At 37.3% G+C, this 23,200-nt stretch overlaps 4 protein-coding genes across 5 annotated transcripts; all 4 read right to left on the reverse strand.

Annotated features, from left to right (window-relative positions):
* Positions 1-837: 837 nt before the first annotated feature.
* On the reverse strand, positions 838-3,909 carry LOC137717897 (phosphoribosylamine--glycine ligase-like). 2 transcript variants are annotated; one of them, XM_068457399.1, is made up of 4 exons: positions 3,519-3,909; positions 2,956-3,326; positions 2,249-2,779; positions 838-1,382 (listed from the first exon to the last, which is right to left on the reverse strand). In XM_068457399.1, the coding sequence occupies exons 1-4, from the start codon at positions 3,739-3,741 to the stop codon at positions 960-962; spliced, it is 1,548 nt and encodes a 515-aa protein (XP_068313500.1). In that variant the 5' UTR covers positions 3,742-3,909; the 3' UTR covers positions 838-959. The 2 variants fall into 2 exon arrangements, with proteins under 2 accessions (XP_068313500.1, XP_068313499.1); XM_068457398.1 differs by having other exon boundaries at positions 2,956-3,332.
* A 709-nt stretch (positions 3,910-4,618) lies between these two features.
* Positions 4,619-7,345, reverse strand: LOC137718131 (bifunctional protein FolD 4, chloroplastic-like). The gene is made up of 5 exons (XM_068457635.1): positions 7,069-7,345; positions 6,562-6,887; positions 5,756-5,992; positions 5,513-5,680; positions 4,619-5,249 (listed from the first exon to the last, which is right to left on the reverse strand). The coding sequence occupies exons 1-5, from the start codon at positions 7,256-7,258 to the stop codon at positions 5,079-5,081; spliced, it is 1,092 nt and encodes a 363-aa protein (XP_068313736.1). The 5' UTR covers positions 7,259-7,345; the 3' UTR covers positions 4,619-5,078.
* Positions 7,346-9,345: 2,000 nt separating this feature from the next.
* LOC137717384 (shaggy-related protein kinase kappa) lies at positions 9,346-15,872 on the reverse strand. The gene is made up of 13 exons (XM_068456746.1): positions 15,637-15,872; positions 15,049-15,304; positions 14,724-14,816; positions 14,539-14,598; positions 14,178-14,450; positions 14,006-14,080; positions 12,822-12,878; positions 12,583-12,723; positions 12,440-12,490; positions 12,007-12,102; positions 10,968-11,051; positions 10,770-10,872; positions 9,346-9,748 (listed from the first exon to the last, which is right to left on the reverse strand). Exons 2-13 carry the CDS (start codon positions 15,193-15,195, stop codon positions 9,660-9,662), a joined length of 1,269 nt encoding a protein of 422 aa, XP_068312847.1. The 5' UTR covers positions 15,196-15,304; positions 15,637-15,872; the 3' UTR covers positions 9,346-9,659.
* Positions 15,873-19,206: 3,334 nt separating this feature from the next.
* LOC137718496 (prolycopene isomerase, chloroplastic) lies at positions 19,207-22,877 on the reverse strand. Its single transcript, XM_068458058.1, has 9 exons — positions 22,610-22,877; positions 22,219-22,442; positions 22,014-22,124; positions 21,654-21,707; positions 21,283-21,570; positions 20,830-21,021; positions 20,580-20,738; positions 20,104-20,340; positions 19,207-19,656 (listed from the first exon to the last, which is right to left on the reverse strand). Exons 1-9 carry the CDS (start codon positions 22,791-22,793, stop codon positions 19,342-19,344), a joined length of 1,764 nt encoding a protein of 587 aa, XP_068314159.1. The 5' UTR covers positions 22,794-22,877; the 3' UTR covers positions 19,207-19,341.
* Positions 22,878-23,200: the final 323 nt, after the last annotated feature.

Genomic DNA, 23,200 nt, shown 5'->3' on the forward strand with positions numbered 1-23,200 from the left:
AGTTCAAATTCTTGAGTTTAAGCTCTCAAAAGTATAGCCGCCGGGCATATGATGGTTCTGTGCTTGTACCATGCCATACTTTTTCTGCCCGCCAACTTTTAGGTGGTGTTCCTAGTCCACAACCTTGCATCGATGTTGGCTCCAACTTCCTCAGAGCTGTAAAGCTCAAAAATGTTCGTCTTGCTGGTGGAGGTCTCGAGTACTTTTTGTGTAACTGTCCAGCTCTCGAACGATTGCCATTATATGATATTCCAGATTCGCTTATACTGAGAGTTGTTGGTCTGTCAATTTCCATTGAAGTACTTGGTGATAAAAGATTGTGACAATATCGAAAGCATTGTGAGAAACGGGAAGAATTGGAAAGTGATCGTGCAAGGAAGGATCGTGCTACGAAAGAGCTGAAACAAATAGTGCCATCAACTGTAAAGGTGGTATCGTATTTGAATTTTAAGGTTGTCTGACCGTGGAGGCGAGCACAACAAACAGTTTTCCGTGGCTGGAACACAGATGCTACTTAACATATGAGGTTTTTAACGCTTTGAACAATTGAGGTTTTTAGTGCTTTGTTCCGTGGCTGGAACAAATGCTCCACAAGTCTCTTGTGGAGCAATTAACTAATGCAAATGTACCTCTTAAAAGTCTACAAATTTTGAAAGACGTGAACATACCATAGGCATTGCTTCGAGAATTTCAATTGAAAGAAGAAAATAAGCTGTCTTTTTAATTTTAGAGTTTGATTAGGTAAGAACTTTTGGCTCAAGTGGTTAAAAGCATTTACTATAATCTCACATTCTCTGGAACCATAATCTCTGGTATTGGTTGTGCTGAAAAAAAAAAGACTTGTAACGCAAATACGCAAACATATATTAACCATGATGAACAGACAACTCGTTTAGCTAGTATTAACCTCCCATTTGAAAAGGAACACTCCAAATTCTCCCCCTTTCTAGTACAAATGTTTAACCTCCTGTCACAAATTGTTTCTGAGGAAGAGGGAGGGCTCTCCAGCCAATATCATGGCGGTAGAACCCTCCTGGCCAATTAACTTCTTCAACGCCTTGATATGCTCGATCGCGTGCCTCTTTGAGATCTATTCCCTTAGCGGTCACCCCAAGGACACGCCCTCCAGCAGCAATGAAATTGCCATCTGAATCCAGTGCAGTTCCCGCATGAAATACCTTAACAGATGGAGCAACAGCTTCTGCTTCATCAAGGTTCCGGATCACACTTCCCTTCTCATATGATCCCGGGTACCCCTTACTTGCCATTACCACCACCATGGCTGACCCAGCCGACCAGTTCAACGACACTTCGCTTAGCTGTCCTCTACAAGCTGCAAGTAGAACTTGTGCCAGATCAGACTCCAAGCGAACCATTAAAACCTGTTTATCATTAAAGCCAAACAAGCACCCAAAACTGTTGTTAACATTTTATTCAACACCAACATGATCTAAACAAGACACGACAAATCTCAATTTCCCTGCCTCAAATCAACTACTATACAAGATGCTGACCGCACAACATTAAGCTATGACATGAAAACCACAAAAAGTAACGGCCACACTAAAGATGTCGAACAGAATTTATTCTAAGGTATGAGAACAGTGCAAAGAAATGCAACCATATGGTGTACATAACCCACATAACTCATGCCAAGTGTCACTGGGATGGCATAAAGATTAAGGGGAAAAAACAGCGGCTGAACAAGCAATTGAGGTATATAACCCAAACCAGTACCAGTACACTGAAGGTGGACATAAACAGGAAGAAAAAATAAGAACACAAAATCCATCAAAACTTCAAAAACCGCATCCAAATGAAATTGGCCTTTTGCAATCATAGTTTCCTGTCTCACTAAACTCATTTCAGTTAGTTCCATCTTTTTCCTTTTATAAGAATAATACATACTCCCATTCCCACACCAGCCTAACATTTATACTAAGATCAATTCAAATTTTCATCAAACTCATTCCACAACCCATTCCTTCAATAAAAAGAAAAGTATTCGGAAAAGAACCGGAGACAGACGTAGATGACCTTTCAATTACTGAACCTAAATTGTTGGCTATAAAATTAGCAAAAAATTCTTGATGAAGACTTCACAAATGGTAAAAGGAACACGAGGTGCATTAAACAACGATTGTGTGAGAGTTCAAGTAAATCCTAATCCTCCGCATTTAAAATCAACGAATGAAACATATATATATATATATATATATAGGTATCTACTAGTGGTCTGTTTACTGACCTGACACTCTGGATCTCCAAAACGCACATTGTACTCTATCAGTTTAGGTAGGCCAGACTTCTTTTCGATCATGAGTCCAGCATATAAAACCCCAACAAACTTACAGCCCTCGGCTGACATGCCTTTCACTGTGGGGTAAATGATGGATTTCATGACTAAATTTTCAAGGTCTTTAGTTAGGATGGGAGCAGGTGAGTATGCACCCATTCCACCAGTATTTGGCCCCGTATCGCCATCCCCAACGCGTTTATGGTCCTGAGCAGATTCCAGAGGTATAGCATTCTCTCCATCCACCAGCGCAAAGAAAGACGCTTCTTCACCTTCCAGATATTCCTCAACAATGACACGACAACCTGCAGACCCAAAAGAACCTTTTACTAGCATTGCGTCAACAGCATCAAAAGCCTCATTCAAAGTCATAGCGACAATAACTCCTTTTCCAGCAGCCAATCCATCTGCTTTAACGACAATAGGCACCCCTTGCTCTTGTATATATTGCTTTGCAGCAGACGGGTCTGTAAACGTTTGATACTGCATCAATTAATCAATGCATTAGTTAACTTTTGTTTGTATGAAAGAAAAGGCAAATTCATTTTAACACGGCATTCGTTTTTCCCTATCGTTTTCTTGTTCTAATTACAATAATCAAGCAATATTTGAATTAACAACGCTCTTTCGTAACATAATATCAAACGTAATGAACAAACCTTAGCAGTAGGTATTCCGTACTTGTCGCACAAACTCTTCATGAAGTTCTTGGACCCTTCCAAAGCAGCAGCCTCAGATGAAGGGCCGAAAGCATGGATTCCAGCCTTGAGCAGATCATTCACGAGACCAGCAACAAGAGGGGCCTCAGGTCCGACAACGACAAGCCCCACACGCCATTTCTGGCAAAACGATATGACTGCCGAGCTATCAGAGATGTCGAGGTCAGAAATACAAGTGGCATCCCCGGAGCTGGATATTCCGGGATTGCCAGGAGCGCAAAAGACGGCGTCACAGGAAGGGGACCGCTTCAATGCGTAGCAAAGAGCGTGTTCCCTTCCCCCTCCACCAATCACCAAAACAACCACCCGCTCTTCTCCTGTAGTATCAACAATTCAACAAGCAAACGAAAAACTAAATCATCATACATATATACATTCATAATTTCTAAAAAATAAAACACCAAAAATCAGAGAAAATTAACCAAAAAATATGAAAACTTGAAGGAAATAAAATCAAATGAAGTAAAATTTAGAGGGGTATTTTTATTTTTTGCCAGAATTACCAGGAGCAACAGTAGTAGTTGATTGGGCGCGAAGGGAAATGGACGCTCGTGATTTGTCACCACGACAGCTGAGAAGGTTGGAAGGGGGGCCGTTGGGATGGCGGCGAGAGCGGATGAGCTCCACAAAGGAGAGGAAAGGCTTCGGAGAGAAGCGGAGGAAGTGGGTGTCGTTGTTGAGCTTGAGAGAAACAGCTCCGGCGAGGTCCAGCGTCGCACAACCCATTATTTCCCACGAATCAGAGAATCTGTCTGGCTGTTTTCTCCTTTTTTGTTCCGAAAATGCCCCTGTATTACCCTGATCGGAGATTAAAGTTGGAAGGAAGAAGAAGAGTAAAGGGAGAGGAAGACGAGCACGATGACGAATTGACGATGGGTTTTGGAGTTTTGAGGGTTTAAGGCGCTCTAACTAATTAAAAAAAAAAATATATATATATATATATATATATTTTTTTTTTTAAAATAAATGAGATTTTTATTTTCTGGTAGAATAAGTGAATAATTCGGTTAAGCAGGATTCTGCTTAGTGTAAATAATATTGTTGTATTAAAAAAAAAAAATTGGTTTGTTAGAAAGTTATAAATAAAGGCATAGGGAAAGTTCAAATTTTTTTTGTTGGGCATTAATAAAAACACCCTAAGATCATCTCTAACTCTTGGGCTAAAATCTAAAGTTTTTAGCCCAGAAACAATTTTTCTGATCCAATCATTCTGACCTAAATTTTTTAACCCAAAATTATTTAAGAATCATTTTAGGCTAATTTTTTCTTTTAAATTACTATTATTTTTTAAATTATGTACACTATCATAATTTAATTTTATGAACATTTTTACCTAAAAATATTTAAATTTTGATAAATATTAAAAAATCATTAAATTTGGATAAATTTTGAGTTAAATAATTTTTTTAATTAATTTAACCGTTGGATTTAAATTTGAACCATTAGATCTTTTTTTACCGTTAAAGTTCATTATATTCAATCTCAACCATTGAATTCAATAAATCTTAGGAAACATGCCCATGTGGGTGGGATCCCGCTAGTGGTGTGCACACCATTTTCTGGGTTAAATTCTGGAGAGAATTTGGCTTTTGTTTGACATTTAGCTTTTAGGCCACACATTTAGCATGAGAAAAACTTCGGCCAGTGACTCCTTAAATTTACGATTAGATAGAAAAAATTTGAAATAATCACAGATCTTAAAATTTAAGCCCATCTAACGATGATAAAAAGAGTGGTGCGTATCACCGTCACTTTTTACATGAAGATTGCAAACCTTATCTCCACTTTCTGTAGAGAGGACGCCTTCCAAGATTTTTCGTATCAGAGGTGAGTCTTGAAAATGGAGTCTCTGCTGCATAAACCTCCTTACCATAAATACATTAATACTGTCCGGCCAAGAAGCCTTCGCTCGTTTGACCAAAGAAAGCTCTCGATTTCAAATGGTGACAGCCGATAAGCAAACAAAGAAAATGTTCCCGCGACAGAAAACAACAGTTGCTTCAGAGCTAGGTTAAGATGGCTTCTCCAACTGAAACGGGCTCATTACAGTAACTCTGAACGTCTCACTGGAAGTTGTGTATTCGTTTTGATGATGCAAGAGTGTTCGAAAGAAGCATTGCTATTGTCATTGGACCCACTCCCCCAGGAACTGGAGTTATTGCCGAAGCAATCTGGCTGGCCTCCTCATAACACACATCTCCGACCAGCCGGTAACCTCGAGGGCTCTTTTTATCCTATAAAAGAAAATACACACAATGAGCTCAATACCTATGACCTTGAATCAGCGACAAACATCAACATGGCACGACAGAATCATCTAATCTCATTTTTTTAGAACACTGATTTTCAAAAACCGCTAACAACCAAGTCAGTGCTTCATTTTGTTCACAAATCTTGAAGAAAATCAGCCAAAAACATTGGAGTGAGAGAGAGATGCTGTGCTTAAGGAATAATTGGCAAAGCACAATAGAAAGGCGTATCAATGAGCCTTCCTCACCTCGACTGGATTGATTCCGACATCAATAATTACTGCACCAGGTTTGATCCAGCTACCCCTCACCATATTTGGTTGCCCTACAGCTGAGATTATAATATCCGCTTGTCTTGTGATCTCCTCAGGATTCTTGGTTCGGGAATGGACTATGCTGATTGTCGCATCTTCCCTCTATCAACATTTAGATATCAAGTTAGCCCAAGAAGATAAACAAATAACTTATCACTGAGGCAAATGAAATGTCACCTGCAGCAATAAAGCAGCTGGCATCCCAACAATATTACTCCGGCCAATTACAACAGCTCTCTTTCCCTTGATAGGGATGCCATACCTATGCAACAACTCTATGCATCCTTTTGGCGTGCAAGGAACAAACAAGGGGTCCCTACCACGCATGGCAAGACGGCCAATATTTAGCGGGTGAAACCCATCCACATCTTTCTCAATGCTAACGGAATTTAAGATGTTTTGCTCGTTCATATGCTGGTAGCATACATATGAAAACAGTTAGATTCGGTTAGTCATAAATCATAGCTGAACAAATGCAGTTCTAATAATTTTGAAAATTCATCTACAGTTCCATGGTCACAAAAAGTGATAAAGAACACCACATACATCCAGTATGGCAAATCGCATGAATCTTAAACATTTTAGTGACGAAATGAGGACAAAGGAAGGCAAGATCCATGGGGCAACCAAACATGCCCTTATCCAAAAGCATGTATATGATGAAATCCTGAAGGAAACACTGAAAATAACAGGCCCTGAAACCCACTAAGAAAAACAACCTAGAGTTGCATCATATGGAACCAACAAAGTATCCATCGACAGCAGTTAACTGAGTCAATCATTCTCAAGAAACTAAAACACCCACCTACATGACCAGCAGTTCTTTTCTAAACGAGGATATTGGCGAAATCGAATAAACTAAGAGCTTGAAATTATGCAAAACTAGTGATTTGACTTCAAAACATTAGAATAACTTGTCATTTATATTACGACAGCAACATGATTTCACAAATGGAAAGCAAAATTGGAATTTAGAAGCATACAGAAGGCAGGGGTAGCTGCACAAGGATGCCATGAACTGCAGGATCATCATTGAATCTGGCGACAGAGTTTAGCACTTCTCGTTCAGTTGAATCCTCAGGCAAGCGCACTTCGAAGGAATTAATCCCCACGGACTCACAAGCTTTCTTCTTGTTGCGGACATAGGTGGCAGAGTCCTTCCTGTCCCCAACAAGAATAACTGCCAAACCCGGAACAATGCCAATCGCATCCTTCATCTTTGACACTTCGGCATTGATCTCATCTCTGATTTGTTTCGCAACGCCTTTTCCATCGATCACTGCCGCTGATGCTTCAGTAGCCAACGAAGCTGCAAAATGGATCAATCAAAATTAAAGTAGTACAGAAAAATTCAAGAAATTCAGGAAATTGCTTTTATAATTTTGCAAAGGGGTTTATTCATAGCCCTTCACATGTTCGATGAAATGCGGCAGAAAACAAAACGCTCTCAAACTCTAATTTTCTCTGTAGGAGAGGGAAGAGAGGCTTACCTGTTGCTGATGGAGACGGCGAAGGAGAAGCAGACGAGGAGTAAAGGGAGAGGCATCTGGGGGAGCTAGGGCTTATGAGGGGGCGCAGGAAAACGGCGCCGTGGTTGCGGTGGAAGAGGGGGTTCCGTCTGAATCGGAGGAGGCGAGGGGTGGTGGAGGAGGAACAGTCCGTGAATATCATCGACGACATCGGATGTTTTATCAGACAACGACGAGAAGAAGATGGGAGTTTTCGGCACGTTATGATCAAACTTCAAAAAAGCCCAAATCCTTTTGGGGGTTTTGAAGGGATTAAGGGTGTACTGGGATTTTGCAGGATGTTAATTTTTTAGAGGTATTTAATTAAGGTTTTAAGTGATTTTCTGAAATTTAATATGTTAATTAAGATTTTAATATAGTTTATTAAAATTATTAGAAATGTATTCAATTAGCATTTTAAAGAAGTTTATAACATTTCAGATGTATTTAATTAGAATTAGAATTTAAAGAATTTGAAAAGATTGAGGAATTTGAAGGAATTTGAGAGATTTTGTAGTGTATTTTAAACATCCATAAATCTCACCTCTCCCCATGAGATTTCGAGGGAATTGAATCAAAATTTTACATGGAGTTTCTACAAATCAGTTAAACTCCATAAAAATTTATGGATTTATGAATTTATTAAAATCTCTCAAAATCTCAATTGAATACACTTCCTAAATATGGACTCGTTTATATGTATTATACGAGGTGTATTCAATTGGGAATTTGAGATATTTTAATGGATTTTTATGAAGTTTAACTAATTTGTAAAGATTTCATGTAAAATTTTGATTCAATTCCCTCGAAATCTCATGGGGAGAGGTGAGATTTGTGGATGCTTAAAATACACTACAAAATCTCTCCAATTCTCTCCAATTCCCTCTAATTCCTCAACTTTTCCAAATTCTTTAAAGTCTAATTCTAATTGAATACACCTGAAATGTTATAAACTTCTTTAAAATTCTAATTGAATACACCAGGATTTCTAAAGATTTTAATAAACAATCATAAAATCTTGATTGAATACACATTGAATTTTAGAGAATAACTTAAAATCCTGATTGAATACCCCTAGATTCATTAAAAGAATTAAAATCCCTCAAAATCTCAATTGAATACACCCCCCTTAAAATGATTGAAAATGCTTTTAGATAAAATGTTTTTAAGTTCCAAAAGCATTTAAAGTGCTTTCTGTAAGAAGCACTAATTATTTGCTTCTTCCAGGAAGCACTTTAAATCATTTTTCAAGATTTACTTGAATTTTTATTAAAAATTGGTTCTAAAACATTTTCACCAAATATATCTTCAGTTATTTTAAAAACACATCCAAACGAGCTCTATATTTACCAAATACAATTAAAGCTCTAATATTTTTAAGATGCTATTTTAAAAATTAAATTTAAGCAACTTAGCCGTTGTGTCAAAATTGCTATTCAAATTTAATAAGTTCAACCCCAAAAAAATAAAAATATAGGGTTATCTCTAACGCATCGAAATAGTACTTCAATTGATTTGGTCTCGTGGATATCATTATTTTCACTCCATGATTCTTTTTATTATGATTTTCACTTTCATCATCTAACTCGGTTTTGTGTGCACAAAAATCAATTGTAACGTTTTACTTGCCACCAAAACAAGCAAAAGGTATTTTTATGTTATTTCCTCCTTTCTTTCGCCAGGTTCAAATGCATGTAGTTTTCATCTTGCACTTGTAAACTGGGGTTAATAAAATCATTGCGTTCCTTTTGCAATTGCCATGCTTCTTTCCCCATAATTAACTCTCTCCAATGCTCCTCAGAATCCAAACAGCCTTCTAATGGAAGCAGATAAAGAAGCCAAAAGCATATCTACGTTTTCTTTTTTCCCTCGAGCTGCTATTAACACTTCAAAAAAGTATCTTTCGCTCCTCTGGAAGATACTTTTTCACTCCACCGGAAGAGAGGAGCGCGCGAGGTTTTGTGCATAGCTGAGTTTCCAATATCAAAAGCTCATTCAGAAGAGAACAGGATATAGTGCAAAGCCGATCCAAGTACACATTCCGTTCTGTCCATCTTGTAAACACTTCATTCATGTCAAAAATCAAGAACGAAGATCACGCGTAGAAGCTATTATCGTTTTGGTTTGAGGAAGCACAACATCAACGTAACTCAGGAAACGCAAGATTCACATTGTTCAAATTGAAAGCACAAAGACGGAGTCAAAACATTAAACAAATTACAGCGAACGAAAAGGAAGATCAACCATACACCAAGGAAAGGGAAAAAAGGAACTCTTTGCGTATATATATTACCGGTCTTTATCTTAAATTACTTGCAGTGGGAGTCACAATAAACATACATATTAGTTATATTTGGTCTTCAAATAAGCATACAAAACCACCTCTATCCGCATGCAAACTTAAGGCCTTGGATTTTCCTAAATTGTTTCTCGAACTTTTGCAACACTCGTACTACTCACGATCACAGGACAAATGATGACTAGTAAAATGGTAGAGAGATTTTACATATGTTGATACAGGACCATACGGGAGTGGAATGGTACGCAGAAGCAAGATACACTCGTGGAAGTTGCTAGGTGTGCAAAGCCATGAACAAGTTCTGCTTACGGGCATGCTCTGGAATAAGTCGGTTGACTATGTCATGTGGAATTCCTTGAAGCTCTATCAAAGCGAATAGAATGAAACATAAAAGGAGCATTAGAAACATGGAATCCAAATATAAAAAATCTGGTGGATGCAAAAATGCACATTTATAGAACACGAACAAAAAATGTTTCCCCTTGGGTTTTTGTAGATCTGTTTTCAACTAGTGTATCCCCTCTCGGTCATACTGTCTGCTTAAGGAAAATCAAATAGATACGAGTTGCCTACCTATTCTTGGTGTGATTTCAACTGTTTGACATAATTTACCTACAAAAACTATGGGACTGAGGAGCATGACCGAAAATCAATTGGTCAGGTATAAGAGAAAACGATTGTAAATACCCCAAACTTTAGAACATTGACCACACAAACTTTAGAACATGGTTGTAAGTTGTAACATCTCAAACTCAGAACTTCCTCTCTGGACAGAGTTCAGAATGCTTTGACTTATACTCGGAACAAAAAGTAGTTCGGAACAAAACACATGACACAAGTGTAGACATAGAAACAAGGAGTTGGACTCCAGACAGAGACAGGGAACAGGGACAAGAATATATCTCACTCATTACAACGTATGGGAACCACGTCTATCCCTATTAAATGTGGCCCAAAGTGGCTAAATGCCTAATGCCATCTAATTAATACACAGAATACAAAGGTGTTAGAGAAACAAAATCTATCTTCTAAACTATACCAAAATATGTAGGACTATAGCTATTACTTCACATAGATGTGGTAATCAAGTTAATAAGCTAGAGAGAATACCACTAAACGAAAGATCAGAAAAGCACAAAACAACCTTTCTCCCATAATTAGTTTTGTTCACAGCTTTTCAAGGCTTATACAGGTGTGTCCCAAATAAAAAATTTCTTGGATGTAATGTTCTAACAGACATAATCAAGCCATTTTATTCACATCAGATTAATGAACTTGCAGTTATCGTAATCACCATGAAGCCAATCCCAGCAATCTCCATAAAAATTTCTAGAAAACTGAAATGGTATTATGCGTTTATGTAAAGGATAAAGATCAAACTCACCCTGGGGTTTAAAGTTAAATAGAGGAGGAAGAGGACGACCATTAGGAAGACGAGTATTTGGGTCTCTCAATTCATCAAAGAAAGGGTGAATGCAAGCTTCCAACTGCAAAACCAATGCAAAAAAGTAATTAGCACTGAATTGTTTTCTTTCCCTTTATTTTTTTTACTTAAGGAAACTAAATTGAAAGTCATACTTACAGCAGTACATCGCAGATTCGGGGAATACTGGAAAAACCTACAAACAAGATCTACTGCCTCTGGGGGTAAGCGTTTTTGGAATACCTGCAACATGACAAGAATATCATGGTTAATCTCCATAATAAATAATTCCTTCCTTTTTAGAGCAATAGAGTATCACTAAGCTAAGTGAACAACAGCAATAATGATGGAAGCTGCATATGAGATGGATATAAATATCACATCAATGGGAACAGGCATACTGCATTCTGCATTAGATAAGGTAATTTGGCAGAAGATGTGTTAAGGCAGTCAAAGATTCATGATTAAGCAGTTACTTTTCACGAGTTTATTTGAGCATCCGAATGACAATCAAGAAAATTATCATATCGACCTAAGGAAAAAAACAACATAGGGTTCCAAGCTATAAATAAACTATTAGTGCAAGACTTGGCCCCATACAGAATTTTCAACCTTCAACATTCAAGCTATAAACTATTAATGCAAGACTTGGCCCCATACAGAATTTTTAACCTTCAACACCTATGTGTCATGACCATGATTTCATAATTAAAACTCTATGAATAATAGTCTCCATCTCCAAGAAAATTGCAACCCCACTTTGCCAGGTCCACCTATACAGTATTTCTGCACGCCCATTCATCTTAAATATATTAGCCAAAATGGTCCCTAAGATTGTCATACCTCCTCAGTTTGGTCTTAGAGATTTAAAATTGATAAAAGTGATCCCTGAGATTGGCTTCTGTCAATCATTTTGGTCCTTTTGTGAAAAAAATTCTGTTAAAGGGAAGAAACCACCAGTTCATGGGAGGGGTTGATTTGAGAAAAATACTCTCAATTTACAGAGATTTCTCACAGGAGGATCAAATGATTGACGATGGACAATCTCAGGGACCACTTCTATCGATTTTAAATCTTAGGGACCAAAGTGAGGAGTTATGCCAATCTCAATGACCATTTTGGATAAAACGCCTAAAATAAAATTTGAAGTCAGAAGCATACATCTAAGAATAATGTAAGAGTACGTGCAAAGACACACCTTGTGCCAGGGATGAGGCTTTATCTGTGGGAATTTAAATTCAGTGTAATTTGGATTCATGCACTTTATCTCTTCCCTGGTTGGAGTCCCCAAAACCTGCACGAAAATGTATGATTAACCGTATGTCTATTTGAGCATTCCCCTTTTCATAATTATGAAATTTGAAAGCATATCAAGATAACAACTGCTTCTTAAAGACTAGAGAACTTTATACTTTTAAATCCTAGAAGATTTCACCACCAAAACAAATGATGGCATTCTAAGGAATAACAGTTTATGGTAGTTGATTAAACGTAGGATGACCAGGCTCAACCCAAAAAGAGTGGAAGCGAACTCATGTTCTCAACCCTGATGGTTTTGTTTCACAGTTTTAATCCAATATTCAAAGTAATAGAAAATGGCAATCTCCACAGAACTAGATTGACATCCTCACCTTAATGATCTCAACTAGCTGGTCAACTCCACTTTCACCAGGAAACAAGGGCTGCAAGAGAATTTGGCTAGACAATATTAAAAACAAATTTAGGACAAGAGTAACAAAAACAGTAAGTATTCAACATTTGAGTACCAAATCACCTGGCCAAGAAGTAATTCAGCCATCACACAACCTGTAGACCATATATCAATCGCTGTTGTGTACTCGGTGGCACCAAATATCAATTCTGGAGCACGATAATATCTTGAGCAGATGTAAGAAACATTTGGTTCTCCTTTCACCTGATAACACAAATGGGACAGCCTTGTAAGCAAATGAAATTAGATAACAAGACCATAAGACGCCTTCATCAGTAAAAAGGATGGTGTGCAAAACTTACCAACACTTTTGCACTCCCAAAATCACAAAGTTTCAGCTGATGCGTGTGTGGATTCACCTGAATGACATGAAGCATTAGAACATGACCAACGAAAGGTGAATGGCAGATTATAGACACGCATATAGATGTAGGAAAACTATTCAAAGAGGAGGCCTGCATTTTTAGAAAAGTGTGGACATCCTTGTAGAGGCTACCCTGCAACGTAGTTCAATGTATTGAACCCTCTACTTTTTCAGAACCTTCCAAGGATACTCCTTGAAAATTTGACAAATTGTAAACAATTTAGGCATCCAATTGTGATCAGATAAATTCTTAAAGTGGGATCTAAAAAGTGGATGGCTCAAATTATTGAAAGAAAATGCAGAACGTGCCCAACAAGAATGTTCACACTTCTGCAAAATGTTCTCCGAGTTATTCAATACTATCTATCTTGTTTCTTTCTTAATTTCTTGGTTATGGAATATGACCAACTTTCTTTTAAGCTTGCTAGGCTGACGATGATAATAAAGTCTTACAAACTAATAAGGAAGGGTGGTAACTTCCTAGGCACACCCCTTAAGAAACAAAAATCAAGCACTTTCCATAGATACCAAAATGCTCAATATAATATAGGCTCTAAGTGAAATAAATAGCAAATCCACATATGAGATAGCTTGATGAGAATGTTATCCATCACACTGCAGGGAATTTCTGGAATTAGAGGACTCAAGGTACATAAAATAGAGGCACAGAAGCAGCATGGTGTGGAAACTTTAGACACACACAAAACACATATAGAGATACTCACATACATGAAAGGTACAAAGTCTACCAGATAATGAGTATTGATTCTGTAATCATTAGCATGTTGTCACACAAGAACTACATTGTGCAAGTGCAGCATTACCCTAAGATCTTCTTGATTTAAAAACTTAATGATAGGAAAACACGAAAAGCTTATGGTGGTTCAAAAAGCAACAAAACGCCTCATATTATGCCTTCGACTCTAAAAACACCATTACCATCTAAATAACCAAGGTACTGCACCAATCTGACACATACATGGGAGTTGACCAGTAAAAGCAATCACTGGCTCTGCTTAGTAACTGAGGGTATTGGTCGGACAGATAACTTGCAATGGTGTAAATCACATATTTTGTCATACACGAGCTCCCAGTTCCTTAGGAAGAAAAAAAAAATCTTACAAGTAAGTTCTGAGGCTTGATATCACGGTGACAGATTCCAATGCAATTATGTATATAAGCAAGTGCCCTGCAAATCTGCACCACAACAAAGTTGAAAAAGAGAAGCCTTAGGTTGTGTTCATTACAATTAAACCAAAAGATGGAGAAAAGAAAAATGAAGACATATTCATACCTGATAGGTATAAAGTTTAACATATGTTATTGGCATCCGCTGGTTGATTCTACTATAGTTCCGCGCCATGCGGTTAACCGTTTCAGGAACAAATTCAAGTACAAGGTTCAAGTAAACCTCTTCTTTGTCTGTGGTTGAGAAGAAGCAATGCTTTAGGGCAACAATGTTTGGATGATCCAACATCTGCATAATCTGTAACTCCCTGTTCTTGTAGCGCTTGTCTTGGAGCACCTTCTTGATAGCAACAATCTCTCCAGTTTCTCTACATTTCGCCTGTGCAAAGAAGTTAAAATTTTATAACAACGTAATTCATTGGAAAATCAGGTGGGTTCAATTAAGCAAAATATAGAGTTCTACCTACCTGGAAAACAACCCCAAAAGAACCAGTTCCTACCACATGTTCTGAAATATAGCTTGCTGTCTGTAGAAAGTTAGAAACCAAACAAAGAAACAAAATGTAAGTCACCAAGTTATAGGAAATCAATGCTTCTGATTTGCAATACCATTACTCGATTAAATTTGAAGAAAAATAGAATCTTGTCCAACCTGCCTAGATTGACCACTTCGACCACCAACGGTCGTTCGTATTACGTGCCCTGTTTCAGCACCCACTCCATCAATTACATCCGGTTCACTATCCTACAACAGAAGAAATTGTAAGGACTGTCACCAGTGTAATAAAAACACCAAATTCTAGTAAAAAACAAGTCGCATTCAACTAGAGCGGGGGCCTAATCTAGACGAAAATGCTTGAGAACTATTTTGCTCATCAGTTGCTTCTGGAATTTTGTTATGCGATACTTGCAACAAATGACAGTTAATGCAAAAATTTCACAATATATTTAAACAGTATAGAACGAACACCGCTTACTCTTTCGTCATCATGATCTGGCTTGTCCTGCAACCTCATCTCGAGCATCTCCCTCCCCAGCCAATCAACCGAACTAGACGAACTCTTGAAGCCATTCACAGACCTTGAACTGCCAACTCCACCATTCCCTAGGCCAGCAGACGCCATACCGACGTCTGATCACCTCACTACTGCAGCAGAGCAGACGATGCTACTACTTCCCCTCCTTGCAACACTCTCTGCTCCTGAGTCCACTCCCATCCAAGCACCTATCCTTCTATTAACAACAAAAGAATCAAACTTTTTTCAAATTTCTTTCCCCAAAAATTTAATTAATTAAAATTAAAATTCATAAAACATAGAAATTGAGCTGAAATTATTGTCAAAAAAATTCAAATTAAAAATTAATTAATTAATTAACTTAATTTAGTTCAGATCCAGGCCAAACTCACTCCAACTTTCTAAATTAAGCACAAAATACGAATTCAAAGGCCACCGACGATCCTCCGAAAACAATCAGACTCCAACAAAACAAATAATTTTCGGCGAATTAATTCAAACACAATTACATTCAAAATTCAGAGATACGGAACGGTTCGAACGACTGACCTGCAAGCGTTTCAGGGAGGCCTGGAAGCGGAGCTCGCGCATTTTAAACTCCACTCCTGGAATTTTTGAGATTTGGGCAGAAAATTATAGGAAGGAGAAGAGTTTGATCGGAGAGAGTGCTCGGATACTGTTACTGCTGCGAAAAAATTCAATCTACTTTTTGAGGTTTTTTTTTTTTTTTTTTAAATTTAATTTGAGCAGTGAATGAGTGAGGAGTACTTAGCAGCAGTTGACAGCTTTGGGTTCTTGTATAAATACAAGAAAAGAATAAGGGGTTAAGAACAAATGGAGGTTGAATTTTGCTTTCATTACTCTATCTAAAACATGAGGATGGGAATATAATAAGATTCTATACTTTTAATTTTGGTCCCTTTCTCTCGCTTACTATTACAGTTTATTGATACTTATTTTTCGTTATAATTAAGAGTAGAAATTTTTTAGTGCGTCAGAAAACGGTCTTGTACACCAAGTGTTGTAATACAAGTGATTGAAATTTTTTTTATTTCCAGTATCTAACTACTTATATTATGACACTTGGAATACCAGACCGTGTTTTTTCAGTACACTGTAAAATCTAAACGACACTTCTTAAGTTTGAATCTCGTAAATAGCGAGTTTATAACCAATTCCTTCATCCTTTGTGGTACTTATTTCTACTAATTAATAAAACACTCATTGTCAATTAAAATCCTATGAAATTACCATTTAACCCTCTAATTAAACACAGTACATGAATAAGAAATATGGAACAGAAACGTAATTTCACACAACCAAATTTTGTTGGTTTTTTTTTTTTTTCAAAACCTCACCTACATGTAATCCTAACATATTTCTAATTTAAAAAAAAAAATCACACTCCCGCATTTTCTATTACTCTCTTCCTCTCTCCTTCTATTTCAAAAACAAAAATAAATAAAAAAATTCTCACACTTTTGGTGTGTGCCCATAGACTAGTATCATTGTATCAAAATCTTGCTTGTCTTTTAGTTTCATTCTTGTTGTAAGTTAGCTCGAAATAGTATGAGTTTGCATCTGATTGGGCTCGCGAAATAAACAAGTCAGACTTAACTCAAAGGTCATGGTTCTTTTGAAAGAAAAGAGATCCTCTCTAGATCTCCCTCTCTAAAGTCCAAAGAATCTGAGATCAAATAATCCAGATCTTTAAAATTTGATTCAACGGTTCAAAACAGAGAAGTTAGTAAAAACTTTTAAAAGCTATAATAATTTTTAACTATTAGATTAAATTTTTAAAGGCCCAAATCACTTAATCCCTGAATTTTGAAAAAAGAGATCCAAAGATGATCTATTTCCCTTTTGAAGAATCGTGTTTACAGTTCTTTTTAAGTTTAGATTGACTACCGTTAGTTTGATTTTTTTTTTTTTTTTTTTTTTTTTGAGAGAAAGATTGATATGAAGTCCTCATGTTTTCTTTTATTTCTAAAGAAACTTCACATGAGTTAGGCTCATCTAAGAAGCAAATCAAGCCTAACTTGAGTTCGAAAAAAGTTAAACAAGTCAAGTTTGAAGAAAAGTGATATTCAGTTTTGCTTAATTTATTAGCAACCCAGTCTTGTATTATAAGTTTAAATTAGTCTAATATATATTTTAAAATGAATATAAAATCTTATCCGAGTAAAATCATATGAAAAAAAAAAAAAAACACCAACGAAGAAAAAAGAGGCCATACATGCCAATACAAGCATGATTACTCAACAGTTTCAACTTACAAGATCATCCAAGATATAATTCATCAAGTATGAAGGTCCAGCACTTATTCAAATGTTGAAAAAAATCTCAAATTCGAATTTCTGACAACTTAGAATCACATAAAGATCAATTGAGTGAGCCAAAAATAACTTTTCAAGAACTATATGTCCAAAGAATTAGGACATATCCCAATAAAAGAGGCCCACAAGACAACGAGGTAGAAAGCATGCTCTAAAAGCCAATAATTTGAAGTATCCTTTATGGATAGTTTATCTTATTACTTTATTTTTTGAGATATTAATCAAAAGGTCAAATATGTTGTTTTATGTAATTAAATATTATAGTCACTCAGTACTATAGTTCAATAATATTTATCTTCATCAAATTTTAGGTTCAGATCTTGTGAATGACGAGTTTGATATTAATTTATTCTCTTCATTCTTAGTGTAAATAGATCGTCGTATTAAAAAACTTAAAATAGAATATATTGTTATTATCTTATACAACAAAGTCTAGGGATCATGCAAGTAGCCATTTACCACAGTGGCGGAAAGAAGTTATGCAGTAGCATCTCAGCGTGGGTTTGAACATAGTTAACTCTCTAATCTTACATTTAACCACTAAGCTATCATCTTTTCAAAAAAAAAAAAAAAAAAATTCTAAAGATCATGAAATGAAATGAAGCAATATAAAGAAGTTAGATTAATGAGACTTTTCAATCTTAACGATGTATCATAAATAATTCCGTATTACAGGATTAATATCAATCCTTAAAGACTAGTATGCACTGTTTAGTACTTAATTCAACTATGAGAATGACTAGTCTCGGGTCATTCATGTTAAAATACTAAGATAAGTATGTGCTTAATAGGATTGCGCACACTAAACACAGTCAATAAGAAAAACTTGTCAAGAAAGTTTTACTTACATGTCAAACAAGAGATCTTTTAGTTGCAATAAACAAATTAATCATTAAACCTGAAGTACCATAGTTATCGTATGAATACGTTTCCTTTATCTTTAATAATGTTACATAGACATGTTAGATCAAGCATGTGGCTCAATGTCTATCTTCAAATCTTCAATAACGAGGTAGACTTGCTACGAGATATATAATTAAGAATTCTCCAAAGTGTTTGATTACGATTGAGCAACAAATTCAATCATATCTATGTGAATCATATGAACTTAAGAATTTACATTGCTCCAGAACTATTGCTCAATCCTTATGTGATCTAATCATGTAATTAAGAGAACTAAATTAACAAAAAAATCATATTACATTGTAATTCCAACTGAATAAGTTCTTTACCAGATATACTAGTGGTTAGGTTTTACCTGTGAGTTGTGGAAGCCTTAACCACTATAAGTTCCTCCACTCATTTTCTCTTGACATAAGAAAAAAGAAAAGCATATGCATGGAGCTTTGATATATCATGGAAGTGGACCACTCGATCAAAATGCATGTAATGTGGGGTCAACATCTGCATCATTGGGGCCGACTTCTACCTTCCATTATGTTGACTTTTTTGGAACTTAATAATCATTCTTGCATGCATTATCTCTTTGCATTCCCTATCTTCATCCAAAGCAATTAAAAATCTTGGATGGCAACATACTCACAGCTTTTGTTAGGGTTGGCGCGGATCAGTTTGTTCGGTTTAAGTTTTAACATCAAAAATATAATTGAATCAATTAGTATTCAACGGTTCAGTTTGATTCGGTTTTGACTTATTCCATTATTGAAATCGATCCAAATTAAATTATTGTTGATCGGTTTGGTTCCGTCAATTTATGCTTATTAGATGAACCCTTTAGTTACATATACGATGCCACATTTTCGTCTTTGAATACAATACTAGATACATAATATTGTATCATCCATTCATAATATGTAGCAGTATAACACAAGTCTCAGAGGAAGAAATAATACAAACCAAAAGTGTGTAAAAGACAAATAGACTCTCAGAAATGTTACAAAAAAGTTGATAAGAAAATTCAAATTCCAATGGCATCAAGAAGTTGAGAGTGTTGAGACACAGAAACTAGTGAGTTGGCTACAATGGCACCACTGGCAGCAACTGCAGGGACTCCGATGCCGGGAAATGTAGAGTCACCACAACAATAAAGCTGAGGGATGGAAGTTGAATGCCCCGGGAAGGACCCTTTACCGGCTTGTATTGCTGGACCATACGTTCCTCGGTTCCTTCGAAGAAACCTCTGGTGTGTCAATGGAGATCCGACTAACTTCACCTCGCATTTCTCACGACTAAATCCGGGACCAACTGCGCGCTCCACGGCTCTCCACATAACCTGGATTGCAAGTGATTAATCATAAGCAATGCAGTTGACACATGTTTGGAAGGAACCGAGGAACATGTCCTCGTGTTTCTTCACTTTCTTGTAATTCAGATTATGACATGTTACTCATGTAACGTTTCACTAGTCTCAGCAGATCAATGAAGTTTTGAGAAACCATAGCGGAAATCGAATTTGATCTATTAATTATACACTATCAACATGCTTTTTTTGTGGAAGTTGGTGTATGTACAACTCGGTTGAGTTTATATGCTCGCATCAGGACTATGTTTGGTTTTTTCGGTTTTTGTAGGGCTGCACTATATATTCTCTTGTTCTGTCTTCTTTGAATTCGACGAATGAGAATGTGGCTGTAAGTTCGCAACTGGATTGTACTTGTTTTAGTAATTTTAACGGCTGCAGAATAAATACATCGAATGATAAGAAAGCATATGCACGTACCTCAGATCTTTCAGCTTTGAGCTCTTTGTATGCAGAGCTTTTACGGTCCAATCCTTTCCACAAATCAAAGGGTTCGGTTCCAGGAAGATAAGCATGCAACACATGTTTCCCAGGTGGTGCAAGATCCGGACTTAGTACGCTAGGTATAGATATCAAAACAACGTTCTGATCGGCATCTACTCCTCTATCCCAGTCATTAACAACTATGTGATGAATCCCCAAGTCCTCGCGTATGTCCTGGTTGATGAGCAGGATTTCGAACACATATTAAACAACCTAAGATTTATGAAATGAACTACAAGGTTTATACAACACCAGGAGCTTTGCAGGCAATAGTTTCGTAAGTTATTTCAGATCATTATAGCTATGATATGTGCAGGGTGATCCTTGAGAGAGAGAGAGAGAGAGAGAGAGAGAGAGAGAGAGAGTCGGGATCATGTTACTACTAATGTCAACTTCTCGATCGGATCACTCACCTTTGCATCGAATCCCAAATGAAGATGCATGAACGATTCACATTGGGGGGTCGTCTTAGTCCTGTCGAGAAATGACTTTGGAACAACTTCCTTAGGTAGTAGATTTAGAGTGTCCCACATAGATGCATTGCTAACAACTGCTTTTTTTGCACGTATAAACTGCAGCGTAAACGTTTGTTTAACACATAAACTACATATAATTCACTTCAAAGACTTCAAAAGTTTATTTTATCACACATAATTTACTCACTTGACCGCTTCTTAGCTTGACTCCTGCTGCTCGACCATTTTCGACAACAATCTTTTCTACGTGACTTCCTAGAGAAATACGCCCACCAAATTTCTTCATTCCCCGGACAAGAGCATCAACAACTGCACCACTTCCGTGCAGAGGGTACTCAAGACAGCTACCTGGCTTATACCATTCTGCAAACATGTAAATCTGAAAAATCGGAGAACAAAAGTGTTATTCAATGCTCTAGTGACATGACAACGTCTTGTAAATTATGTTTAAAATTGGAAATCATAGAAGTAAGAAATAGTTAGAAGAGTCGAAAACATCATTAGCCACACAGATCAATTTTATTGCATGTAACAAGTTGGAAAACAAGTACAGACCGATAGACAAGCTTCGAGCACAGCATATATATGCACTTATAACAAACCCAAAGAATTTATGTAGGACTTAATGCATATTAGTTACCATCTCTGCTGAAAGTATACCATTAGATTTCACCCCAGCAAGCAAGAAAGCCAGTAGGTCCACCCAGTTACGTATAAAAGGATCTTTCAGTTCCAACGAGTCAACGATTTCTGAGAAAGGTCTGAGAAGCTTTGTGGCGCCAAGTGCTCCCTGCGGTCCCATTTCAACAAAAGATTTCAAGAGAGAGGGAGCATATCTAGCTCCAGCCGTGGAAAGAACACCTAAATCCCCTCGGATGGAAAGCGGAGGCAGAGCCATTGCAGCTGCAGACAACGGGAGAATGGCATCCTGTAGAAGAGTTTCACTTTTCATATGAGAGGTAACCCAAAAGAGAACTGCAGAAAATCAAGATATATGCTGATTGTACTCACAAGAAGTTTTTTCCACTCTCGAACAGCATTTGGACTTGCATACTTCTCGAGGTCCTGGAAGGAGGGAAAAAACCAAACATAGTGAAGTTGACTGTAAAATTCTCAGCGAATTATCGATGGGACAAAATAACGATTAAAAAGAGGCTAGATAGATGCAACAAAGGGGATGCGAAGAAAAATATACCAACATGCAAGTTTATTGACTAATGATTAGCTACGAACTGCTCATTGTTTCAGGAGAAACTTGCATCCTCACCGGAGAATTCCCGAGGGATAAGTAAGCAATAATAAGCCAGCATAAGACAGGGCCAAATTAAGGTTAAAGTAATGAAACATGTACAATTCACAACAAGATTCGACCTTGTAAAACTCCGTGGGACCAATGCGTGATAGAAATTCAGCTTCAGGTAAGTAGACCATCCATGAATCATAACTGGCACAAGGAATTGCCTCCCCCAATGCATCAAGAACCTGAAATACGGAACACGAACAAGTCCTCCTTATCATAACGAGCAGTGAAAAGAAAAGAGAAAGCAAAGAAAAATGAGTAGGAGGAACAACTGACCTGTCCAAGAGGATTAGCCTGAGGGCCTTTGGACTGAAATCCGGAGAATAGAGAGGGGCCGGAGTCAAACTGAAAGCCTTTAATCTCGAATGAATGAGCAGCACCCCCAGGCAGATCATGACTCTCTAAGACAAGAACATCTTGCTGGTACCTAGCCAAAAGCCCCGCGCAACACAATCCCCCGATACCACTTCCAATGACTACAACATCAGCCTCTGCCTTCCCTGCACAACAGGTTCAGTAGTTATTTTCTTTTTTTGGACAAACGATAGCGTTAAAGGGTTAAACTGTTAGTCGCTAGGGGAGGAGGTCAGTGGGGATTCAGTAGTTTCTAAAGATGAGATAATGTGCGTTACTTATCCCACAGAGAGAGAGAGAGAGAGAGAGTTACCTGAGAAAGATTTGTTGTCTTGGAGAGAGGCAGCGCCAGAGCCAGTGGAAGAAGAGGGGGCCTGTCCGACGGAACTTCGCGCCAAAACAGGATGATTTCTGACCGTTGAGGATTGGAAGGTGGAAGGAGAGAGATGAGGTTGGAAAAACTGGAGAGTAGTATTTGGAAATGCTGCCAATGCCATCGTCAAAATATTTTCGAGCTTTGGGAGTTCCTCATGCAATCTCAGTTTTCAGTTCCAACTAAAAGTTTGCTTGGTTGGTAAAGAAGGGAGAGTAGGACTTGGTGTTTTGTAGCTAGCCACGTCATCAATTTCTCAGCCCTACTTCCACTTCCAATCTCCATCCCTTGTTTTATTTATGGGTTTATCCATCAGCAAAACTCAACTCCATTTCAGAAAGTAATATTTTTGCTCGCCACCCTATTAGATTGCAGTTTAAATTTCAATATTTGTATAATAAATAGGCTAAATCGAATTCATCTAACGATAATCAATGAAGTGATGAACATTATCACCGCTCAAAGATGGTGAGCAAGCATTCCATTTCTTTACTTTCCTTTCCTTTGTGAGAGTAAAACTTAGAATTGGTT

The sequence above is a fragment of the Pyrus communis genome, chromosome 15 (genome assembly GCF_963583255.1).
Source record: "Pyrus communis chromosome 15, drPyrComm1.1, whole genome shotgun sequence".
NCBI classification, from domain to species: domain Eukaryota; kingdom Viridiplantae; phylum Streptophyta; class Magnoliopsida; order Rosales; family Rosaceae; genus Pyrus; species Pyrus communis.

Excerpts from the sequence above, each read along its gene's own strand:
- LOC137717384 (XM_068456746.1), bottom strand. The coding sequence starts at position 15,195 with ATGGCGTCTGCTGGCCTAGGGAATGGTGGAGTTGGCAGTTCAAGGTCT. Across the intron at positions 14,817-15,048 it reads CAGATCATGATGACGAAAGA|GATAGTGAACCGGATGTAAT; the intron begins GTAAGCGGTGTT and ends CTTCTGTTGTAG. Across the intron at positions 11,052-12,006 it reads AGCCTCATCCCTGGCACAAG|GTATTCCAAAAACGCTTACC; the intron begins GTGTGTCTTTGC and ends GTCATGTTGCAG.
- LOC137717897 (XM_068457398.1), bottom strand. The coding sequence starts at position 3,741 with ATGGGTTGTGCGACGCTGGACCTCGCCGGAGCTGTTTCTCTCAAGCTC. Across the intron at positions 2,780-2,955 it reads ACGGAATACCTACTGCTAAG|TATCAAACGTTTACAGACCC; the intron begins GTTTGTTCATTA and ends TAATTGATGCAG. Across the intron at positions 1,383-2,248 it reads TTGGAGATCCAGAGTGTCAG|GTTTTAATGGTTCGCTTGGA; the intron begins GTCAGTAAACAG and ends AATGATAAACAG.
- LOC137718131 (XM_068457635.1), bottom strand. The coding sequence starts at position 7,258 with ATGTCGTCGATGATATTCACGGACTGTTCCTCCTCCACCACCCCTCGC. Across the intron at positions 6,888-7,068 it reads GCCGTCTCCATCAGCAACAG|CTTCGTTGGCTACTGAAGCA; the intron begins GTAAGCCTCTCT and ends TCCATTTTGCAG. Across the intron at positions 5,250-5,512 it reads TCGGAATCAATCCAGTCGAG|GATAAAAAGAGCCCTCGAGG; the intron begins GTGAGGAAGGCT and ends TTTCTTTTATAG.
- LOC137718496 (XM_068458058.1), bottom strand. The coding sequence starts at position 22,793 with ATGGCATTGGCAGCATTTCCAAATACTACTCTCCAGTTTTTCCAACCT. Across the intron at positions 21,708-22,013 it reads GTCCCACGGAGTTTTACAAG|GACCTCGAGAAGTATGCAAG; the intron begins GTCGAATCTTGT and ends CCCTCCTTCCAG. Across the intron at positions 20,739-20,829 it reads TCAAGCTAAGAAGCGGTCAA|TTTATACGTGCAAAAAAAGC; the intron begins GTGAGTAAATTA and ends TTTACGCTGCAG.